The sequence below is a fragment of the Trichoplusia ni genome, chromosome 1 (assembly GCF_003590095.1).
Source record: "Trichoplusia ni isolate ovarian cell line Hi5 chromosome 1, tn1, whole genome shotgun sequence".
In the NCBI taxonomy this organism is placed as follows: domain Eukaryota; kingdom Metazoa; phylum Arthropoda; class Insecta; order Lepidoptera; family Noctuidae; genus Trichoplusia; species Trichoplusia ni.
Genome location: NC_039478.1, coordinates 22,462,562 through 22,472,622, shown reverse-complemented (window position 1 = coordinate 22,472,622; position 10,061 = coordinate 22,462,562). Strand labels below are relative to the sequence as shown.

General features: G+C 37.4%; 2 protein-coding genes and 1 non-coding gene across 3 annotated transcripts; all 3 read left to right on the top strand.

Annotated features, from left to right (window-relative positions):
- Nucleotides 1–773: 773 nt before the first annotated feature.
- On the top strand, nucleotides 774–6,580 carry LOC113499620 (beta-1,4-N-acetylgalactosaminyltransferase bre-4-like). Its single transcript, XM_026880156.1, has 11 exons — nucleotides 774–1,035; nucleotides 1,166–1,231; nucleotides 1,361–1,496; nucleotides 1,811–1,908; nucleotides 2,197–2,380; nucleotides 2,872–2,994; nucleotides 3,480–3,575; nucleotides 4,023–4,939; nucleotides 5,396–5,707; nucleotides 6,219–6,287; nucleotides 6,563–6,580. Exons 1-8 carry the CDS (start codon nucleotides 1,005–1,007, stop codon nucleotides 4,273–4,275), a joined length of 987 nt encoding a protein of 328 aa, XP_026735957.1. The 5' UTR covers nucleotides 774–1,004; the 3' UTR covers nucleotides 4,276–4,939; nucleotides 5,396–5,707; nucleotides 6,219–6,287; nucleotides 6,563–6,580.
- Nucleotides 5,398–9,862, top strand: LOC113492584 (beta-1,4-galactosyltransferase 4-like). The gene is made up of 8 exons (XM_026870132.1): nucleotides 5,398–5,707; nucleotides 6,563–6,631; nucleotides 6,905–7,040; nucleotides 7,771–7,868; nucleotides 8,258–8,441; nucleotides 8,940–9,062; nucleotides 9,229–9,324; nucleotides 9,596–9,862. The coding sequence occupies exons 1-8, from the start codon at nucleotides 5,398–5,400 to the stop codon at nucleotides 9,831–9,833; spliced, it is 1,254 nt and encodes a 417-aa protein (XP_026725933.1). The 3' UTR covers nucleotides 9,834–9,862.
- On the top strand, nucleotides 6,408–6,479 carry Trnad-guc. Its single transcript has one exon. It is a non-coding gene; the product is annotated as a tRNA-Asp (tRNA).
- Nucleotides 9,863–10,061: the final 199 nt, after the last annotated feature.

Sequence of the window (10,061 nt, the reverse complement as noted above, 5' to 3'; positions counted from 1 at the left end):
TTTCCATTCTTTTTCTATTGGAGTGTTACTTCAACATGTCAAGTTATTACAAAGTATTGTATGATACTACGTACATTACGAAAAGTTTCTCTACCGATACAAGTGCTAATGTATTAGCAATAAGTGTAGAAACGTCTACTGTATGTAGTGAAGAAGACTCGTTGGACTATCAAACTACAGGGAATGATTGGAAGCCATACAAGTATCCATTAATAAATTCAACAGACATAGCAATGGGTGAGTTGTTTGAGATAATGGATTAACATGAGGTGACCGTACTGTGATGTTGTACGAACCGTATTATGTTACGGTTAACTCACGCTTTTATTGGGATTGCCCCACTAGTTTCGGACCCAAACGAAGTCTAATCAGGAGCTGACAAGGCGGCGCGATCGCGAGTCTTACTGCAAATCGCGACCCCGCCGCAACCGCAACTAGTCGGGCAATCTCGATTAGTACGCATGCGGTGTGAATAACCCGTTGCATTATAATAATAATGAATCATCATCAGGAAAGATACTACTAAAAATACTATTATGGGCGTGTCTACTCTGCATATTACATACTAGCTGTTGCCCGCAACTTCGTCTGCGTGGTTAGAAGATATAAGTTATGATTTATACCTGCCCGTTTTTTTCCGCATTTTCCATTGTATCTTCGCTCCTATTAGTCGCAGCGTGATAATTTATATCCTAAAACCTTCCTCAATGAATGGTCTATTCAATACAAAAAAAAAAATCAATTCGATCCTGTAGTTCCTGAGATTAGCGCGTTCAAACAAACAAACAAACTCTTCAGCTTTATATATTAGTATAGATTTCCTTAACGTATTCTCAATGAATACGTGATCTACCATATTTTATTAATCAAAGTTTACCTATATCGTGAACAGACAGGCATTAAGAACTCGTGTCTTAGCGCCGGTCCTTCATGATCTCGGTTTATAGTTTATTAAATAATTTACAGAACTTGGAAATCAGTACAATACTTCATATGACTGGTTTATGGCCATGAAGGATCAGTTTAAAAGATTAGGTAAATATTAATTTTATATTCAGTTACTCTGTATCAGAGCCTCGTAATATACCGATTTTTATAGTATTAAGCATGTCTTATGTAATAAACAAATGAGAAAAACAGATCTTTATCATTCTTATTGTTTTAGGTAGTGGGGACTCTCCTAAATATTCAAAAGACTTACGCGCTTGTGTAGTAAACATGTCTGCTTTTGGTAAGTTTAAGTCATCTTCAATAATGTATGTCAACTGATCCTTCTTGACAAATGTAAGATAATGCAATTGATAGAACTCAAACGCAACCTATTCTATTTAATATTTAAAAAATACATTATTTACTTTAGAGCCAATAAAGGTGGAAAAGCTTGAACTGCAATTGAAAAAGGTGCAGAAAGAACTCCTGTTTGTAAAACGAGGAGGGCGTCATGCGCCTGCGCACTGCCGCCCTACGCATCGAGTGGCCATTATAATTCCATACCGGTTAGTGACAGTTTTCGACGACTCTCTCCATAATTACAAAAGGTTTTTCTTTTTCTTGCCTACCCGACCAATTTAAAGCTTTTGCAGAAATGTATAAACATGACACCATCTTTCGCATAACAAGTTAAATTAAATTGATTATATTGAATGTGTTCTTGATGAGCAAATAATCCTAATAATGTTTATAGAAAGCGTTTTAGCATTATATTTTGATTTGAAAATGAGTGGCGGTTTTTTGTAATTTCTTCAGGGACGACCTCAGGGCCAAATCTCTTTCTATTGAATTACAATGTACCTATTTTGTTATTTTCTAGGGATCGCAGAAAAAACTTGATAATATTACTGCATTACCTCCATCCCTTGTTAAAGAAACAGTTGTTGGATTACAGAGTGTTTGTTGTGGAGCAGTTCGGTAAGTGCTTAGTTATAACATTTGTAGTTCGTTTCTTTACTTTTACTTTAGAATTAAGTTGGTTTCAGAATATAGTGGATTGAGTTACTTACTCTTTATATTTTTGTTTCTCTCGAAGAGAGATGCCGCTCTATGTCATGTGTATAAGTCTGTCTCGTTTTCACGACTATAATAATATTTATTTACGACGCGCGACGTGGTGGTAAACCCTCTGGATTTAATATAAATAGAGAGCTTTGTGCATATTACTCGTCTTATAGACCACCGCATATGTACTTTTCTGCGTAGGTAAAGAAAAGTTCAACAAAGGCACATTATATAACATCGCGTTCCTGGAGAGCCAGCGGTTCGGCAGCTGGGACTGCCTGATCTTTCACGATGTGGACCTCATCCCCGAGGACGAGAGGATCCCGTACTCCTGCCAGGAGAACCCCACGCACATGGCAGCAGCTGTCGAGTCCTTTGGTTATAAGTGACTAAAATTAAATATAAAGTCATATTTATTTCATATCTTTAGTCTAAAATTCTGTTCTTTTTTCTTTTTTTTTTAATAATTATAGATATATAGAATATTCTTAATTGCACACCACATAAGTACAGAATTTTATACAAATCCCTAGTTATGTTTGTAATTACATGGTGCCCCAATAGGCGGTCTTAATGATTCCCACAGTAAGAAATTCACGAAAGATCCCATTCGCAGGGTTCACACGAAAATTAGGAGTCCCTTGACTCAAAAAGACACCCATCCAATAATTTGTGGATAACACAAAGACTTCTCCTACGTGGGATCGAACACGCAACACGTCGCGACGAGTAGATTTGGCGCGATGACAAAACCACTACGCCATCCTTGCAATCATAAAACGCTGCTTTAATTTCATCAATCTTCTCTTTGCTTACTCTCATTTACTCTAGGTACTGAAAACTTAACTAACACTAAGCCACGGTTAAAATTTTTAGACTACCTTACTCGAAAATATTCGGCGGCGTGACGTCACTCACTCCAGCACAATATGAAGCCGTCAACGGATACTCCAACTTCTATTGGAACTGGGGCGGAGAGGACGATGACGTTCGTGGCAGGTGAGGCTTTACTTTCTACGACCTCTTCAAGCTAGGCAGTTGCGTTTGTACAGAACCGAGAGGCTGATTTGGGTAATTCAAATTTTAATTTACTCAATAACCTTTTTTCGTGGTGGCCCTGCGATCCAATGCATGTATTTATATGCAAGAGATGGTCGATCCCAAAAAGAAGAGCCTATAATACTGACATAATGTTAAGGAAATCATCTTAAAGGAACATCTGAAATCGCCCCGCAGTGAGCAAGCGTGGTGACTAATGCTTATATCTTCTATACGGGAAGGCTAGGCTGGTATTATTTTATTAAAAAATTGTTAAATCTGGCTCATAAGTAGAACTTTTTGATCGTTATTAAAAAAATGAATAGCTCCCAGATTCACCCTACATCCTTAACCTTTCAGTGCTCTTGCTACGTGAGAAGAAACTAGCGCAACCATAATCACGCTGTCTTGCCATCTTCATATTACTATGGTCAAATAATTTTCAGAATACTCGCAAAGAACATCACGATTTCGAGATATGATCCATCGATTGCCCGATACGCTACGCTGCCACATCCTTATAACGAATGCGGAAGAGAGAGGTTATGTTATAATTGATTCTTATAATTTATTTGGTATCTCTAATTCCTATCACTTCTAGTCCTAAGGACACTTTACTTATTTATTGTACAAGAATGTATTTGTAGCATCTGTCCAATCAAAATAATATCAAAGACTGGATTTATTGGTCTAGTAGTTTAGTGCTGGAGGTCGTGGGTTCGATTCCACCCAGGACAAATTTTAATGTGAAGAGCACGGACATTTTTATTTGTCTGGGTGTAATTTACTCTGTATTATGTATTTATTTAGAAATACATAAGTATGTTTATCGGTTGTCTAGTACTCATAATATAAGCTTTACTAGTTTTAAGACCACTTGGCGTTGTTTTTTTGACACAAATTGGCAATAGAGTCATTTCGATTCATCGGTAAAACAAAAATCAATAGACAACACAAATGTCCCTTTAGATATAAATTTCGCTTTACAGAATCCTCTTCCTCTTACTATCGAGACTACGGTACCACAAGGAAGGGCTATCCACAACCCAATACAAGATAATCAAAGTGTCTGAGAAGAAGCTGTACACCCACATTTTGGCTGACGTCAACCCCATGAGGATCAAACTGGACACGAAGAGTTTGATGCAGCGGATCATAAGGATGCATGGAAGGACCATGACATACAGCCGACAGGATTTGAACCTGAAGGCGATAGCTGCTAGACGTCTGCACAGCATATGAATTCTGGTCGAAAAGAGGTTAATTTCGGGTAACTTAATATCTCGAAAGACCTTGTTACTCTGGTAATAGTAGAAAAAGTAGTATTTCTACAACAGTCTTCGTTCGGTCTGAAGTTTATTTTCTCGTCGTTTAACAGAAATAAATGTTTTTACCATGTATTGAGTTATTTTATTTTACAAAGAGATTAAAAAGACAACTTAATTCCTGCCAAAGCCGGAAAACGTCTCCATGAGGCTGGCAGCATTGCCACGTTGAATGGCAATTATAATTCTTTGAGCACGCGCTTTCCGATCTTTTTTCCAAGATTTTCTTTGAATGCATTTATGGTTACCTATCAGGTAAAAAGTAGATTATCACACCTTCAGACTTTATCTTCGGTTTTTCTTCCGAAAAATTGTTTGTTGGAGTTAAACTGTATAGCCTAGAATAAAGTAAATGCTAGGTCTGTACTAAGACCTTTTTGTAAATAATTTTCTTGAAAGAGGTTATAAAAACTTAGCTGTTTCTAATGACGAGCTATGTAAACATGAACTGACATTAAAATTGACAGAAGTTGCATAAATTTGTAAACTGTAAAAAATATTTTTGTATTCTCAATTGGAGGCTGTGTAAAATTGTCTAAGGAGCCAAGACTCACTATTTTTAAGGCTTGCTTTACCTAAAGGTGAGTAATGATATCATTAGCACTGCGATTGGTTGTCTTTTTCAGTCGTTACTACCCGGAGGTCAAAGCGCTCGACATTCACGCTTATGCGGTTGAGTATTACCTATAACTTTCCTTTCTCTCCTGAGAAAGTGTGACAAGGGTTCGGTCCCCGCATGGGATAGGACAAGCATTTGTGTGATCCACGAACGGTTGTTCCGAGTCTGGGCGTCTTTTGCGAGGATGAGTTGGATGTTAGTGAAACTCCTCGCGACCAATGGATTAAATTCCTTCCGGTACTCGTGATGAGAATCTCAAGTGTTAAACCAGAATTACAGCTATTCCAATCCAAACCAAACTCCACCAAAATGGTCTTGCCGTTTGATCGTAAAGATAACAAACATTCTCACAAACCTTTACCTTCATAATAACCTTGCCATTACCATTACCTAACCAACCTGTTCCATACACCAGCAGTCATGAATAACATAAACGCGGAGGAAACGAGAAGCAGCTGCCAGACCTTCGGGATCCTCTTCGGCTTCGGTTGTGCCAAAGATGGCTACAACATCCACTGCACCAGACGACGATGGCTCTTCGTCCTATCACTGTTGTTCTTGCTCCAATGTTACTTCAATGTGTCCGTCTATCTGAACTTGCTCCAAAGTGCTGGGATCGACAGACTGTACTATTTCAACGCCTGGCCAAACGCCTCTGAAGAAATTGAGAATAAAAGTGTTGAATATTATAAATATCCTATCATAATCAACTCATCCGGTATATCTATGTGTAAGTTTTTACTTTTGTTATTGCAAAAATGACTGCTCGGATAGCCAAGCGGTTGAATTCTCCAAGCCAAAAACACAGTGCGCGACGTGTCGCGGGTTCGATCCCCGCGTAGGACAAGCATTTGTGTGATCCACGAATGATAAAGTGACTTGAATGTTTGTGAAATCCCCGCGACACAAGGATTTAAATCCTATATATATATATATATAATTCTTGGTCTTCTTAGTCTTAGCGTAGGAATTCTCCTTGACGGGACCTTGTAATTTTTTTGTCGCATATCTACGCAATAACAGTTACCTACCTACTTTATTTGGGACTGCAGATTTGGTTTCACAATAACCTTATTTGAAAATGTTGCATTAGAGGTGGTGTTAAAAGCAATTCCTAACAGTGCATCACGTTATAAATATACTAAGTATATCTAAGGGCTGTTTAAGTATAATAAGTATATTTCTTCAACACATATATCAAATCACGTCAATAAAGTTCTCACACTTGTACTTGTTAACAGCGTTTGAAGAATCGTTTAACTCCTCATATTACTGGTTCGTAGCAATGAAGCCATGGTTTAAATATATGGGTAAGACTCACTGACTCTTAGTTTGTATGTTTTGTTAAGCAAATGGTCGTTAATTCAATGCTCTTAGCATTTAAGGTCAGTCCTACAAACATGAAGCTTAATTTTGTCATATTGTTCACATCTTCGGTAGTATAGTGGTAAGTATCCCCGCCTGTCACGCGGGAGACCGGGGTTCGATTCCCCGCCGGAGAGTTTCTTTTTGCGTTTTTAATTTTATGTTCATAATTTTATACAGTTAGATAGTGAATTTAATACTGAAATATTAAATATTTTAGGTGATGACGACTCTCCGAAAAACTTTTTATCTGACACCCCCACCTGTCAAACGAATAATACTTATTTTGGTTAGTAAACAACATTTTTTATCATTTAATGTTTACAAGAATTCTCATATTAAAAGTAGTACAAAAGCCCACTATTTCTTTTGATAAATAAGTCTACTCTGTACGTATGTCACTGAAGTCCATCGAAACGACTGGACCGTTTTAAATGAATTCATCCCAAATTCATACAAATCTTTCGTGAAAAAGATGTTGACAGAACTCAAATAGAAAAGAAATAAATTTTCAGTTTTCTCCTATCCATACAAATTCATGATCCTTTCCTTGTTTTCTTAGGACGAATAATAGTCAACAAGCAGGAACCGACTCTAGACTTGGTCGCTCGAGAGAACCCTCACGTGAAGACAGGAGGGTACTACAACCCTGCCCACTGCCGCGCCAGATATCGCGTCGCCGTTATAGTTCCATACCGGTTTGTATATATAACATTTCTACAAGATTTATCAGAATATAAATGATAAGAACTTTATCCTTTCACGATTCTCAGTTCTAGGACTCATGGAAACAGCCCGCATTGTTTTAGTATTAATATTTTAATACTATTTAATTGTATGCCTTGTACTTCGTCGTTTCCAATTGCAACAAATATAAAAAGTGAAAGAGACTTTTAGAATATTTATTTATTTATAATAATATTGTTACAATAAGTGTTAAATAACGTACTAAACCAATTTGTAATTTGTAATTGTATCTTCGCTCCTATTAGTCGCAGCGTGATGATTTATAGCCTTCCTCGATGAATGGTCTATTCAACACAAAAAGATTTTTTCAATTTGGACCAGTAGTTCCTGAGATTAGCGCGTTCAAACTAACAAACAAACTCTTTAGCTTTATATATTAGTATAGATAATTATAGGTGAACATTACTTAACAAGCTGTTGACCGCAAGGCCCCCGCCTGCTACAAATAGAAAATGATCACACAGGAACAAAAAATCGGGGTAAAAAATCCTATATTTTAATACTGGTTATAAACTATCTGTGTACTGAGTTTTGTCTAAATCCGTTCGATGGTTTTGCGTAAAACAGAAAAAAGCCGTACATATGATCTACATATTTTCATTTTTGAAATTTTGTGTTCTCATCAAAGTGTTTTTGTTCCTACTCAGTCACATGACCTGTAGAACACCAGTTTATTTCCAGTGATCGGAAGGAACACCTGGCTGTACTCCTGCGCTACATTCATCCGCTGTTACAGAAACAACTGCTGGAATACAGAATATTTGTCGTCGAACAATACGGTAAGTTATTTGTAGGGTGGTGATTACTGTGGTGGTGATTTATCACCCTGTATGTTTTTCTCATATACTGTGTTAAGAATTAGTGGATATTTGGAGGCTTAAAGTCGAGTAAAAAGCCCTGAAAATATACATTAACAAGGCAGTGTAGCTGCCTATTTCAAAACGCGGCTAGTGAACCATCAACTACGCCATTGAATAAGAATATCGAACAGGTTGCATTGATGTTACTATAATTATATAGATTTAAAATTATAGAGGCATGGCCGCGGAACGGACGAGTTGATGGATCACCCCAAACCAACACAACACCTATTGTCAATTGCTCTTCTCTTTAATAAGGGAAACTAATTATAAATGATTGCCTTATAAAAGTTCTTTTTTAACAATAGGTAACGAAAAGTTCAACAAAGGCACATTATACAACATCGCTTTCCTGGAGAGCCAGCGGTTCGGCAGCTGGGACTGCCTGATCTTCCACGACGTGGACCTCATCCCCGAGGACGAGAGGATCTCGTACTCCTGCCAGGAGAACCCCACGCACATGTCGCCAGCTGTAGAATCCTTTGGTTATAAGTCGGTATCAGTCTACCTAAGCTATGTAGGCTGTGTAGGTTATAAGTTTTATTACTTCCAAATCAAAATATTCTTAAAAGATTAAATAAGGAGGAGGATTTTAATTTGATAGGATTTTTTTTTGTCCAAAAAGCTTTGGACCCAATTCGGATGAGCAATTTTGTTGCTTTTTTCTCATTTCACGTGAAATATCCTGTTATTTGGTGCCATAAAAAATTATCAAGTTTGGCTTAGCAGTTATTATTTGAAGTCAGTTGTGTTTTTGGTGTTAAACAGTATTACTTTGACTATTTACTTCCAGAGAAGGTTTTAACATCCTCATTAAAGTCAAATAGGATCGGGCTGACTGTGTATATCCGAAAGACATCTAAAAGTACATCTTACGATTTAACTTCACGAAACCTGCATAAATATACCATTTTCTCGGAATAACCACTTATCCATGATTATTCTCTGCCCTAAGTTTTGTGAAGGCTGCCTAGATAACCTATTTTTCAGACTCCCCTACAGACTTATCTTCGGGGGCGTGACGTCATTAACTCCGGAACAATATAGGGCCGTGAATGGATATTCCAACTTCTATTGGAACTGGGGCGCAGAGGATGATGACTTTTATTACAGGTAACATCAATAGTTGCTGTATCAAGTATTTATGTGATCCTGTGATGTGTGCTAGGAGTTGCATATTTAAAAAACCCCCCGCTACACAACTAAATTCATGAATGCGGGAGTCGTTTTAAAAAGGAAAAAATGGGTCCAAAATAAAACTGTTTCTTTCTAATTTCAGACTACAATTAAAGAACTACACAGTGGCTCGTTATGATAGTTCTATTGCCAGATACGCTAGCCTTCCACACAAGCATAGCACCATCGGAAATGAAAGGTATTTGAAAAGTGACTGAGTAGAAAAAAGTTTTCGTAGGTTTCACACAGGTTACAATCTAAAGATAAAAAGAGTAAAATTACTATAAAATATACTACTTCTATCATCTTCGTCAGACTACTAAAACAGCAGCCATGATGATTTACCTATTTCGGCACTAACTCTGATTGCTAACAGACCTATTCGGGAGCGACAACGCCGCTCGCATAGTCCGCAAACGAATTGTGTCTTATTAAATACTATCGCATATTAAATAAGAACTTTTTCGCAGGACTCTACTCCTAATGCTATCAAAATTGCGCGCTCGGAAAGAAGGTCTGATCTCCACAAAGTACAACCTGGTCCAAGTCACGAAAGAAAAGCTGTTCACCCACATACTAGCGGACGTGAACCCGATGAAGATCGACCTGGACACCAAGACGCTTGTGCAAGAAGTCATCAACTTGCAGGGGAATACCATTGAGTATGGACGACAAGAGAGGGAACTCAGTAATCCTACTGTTATGTAACTTATGCATTAAATATTAGGTCAAGTTAATTTGTGATTTTAATTTTGGTACGCATAGTTAACTCCCCGCTCTAATCTGGCACCCAGAAAGAACAAAGTAACTAAAAATATTTTTTCCAGTATTTTTAGTTACCTATCTTATAGCACTCGTACACTTAAATTATAGAAACTTTTCCAATATAATAAATCATTTATTCACAGCTGAATGAACGATTAAGAGGGTAAAGAA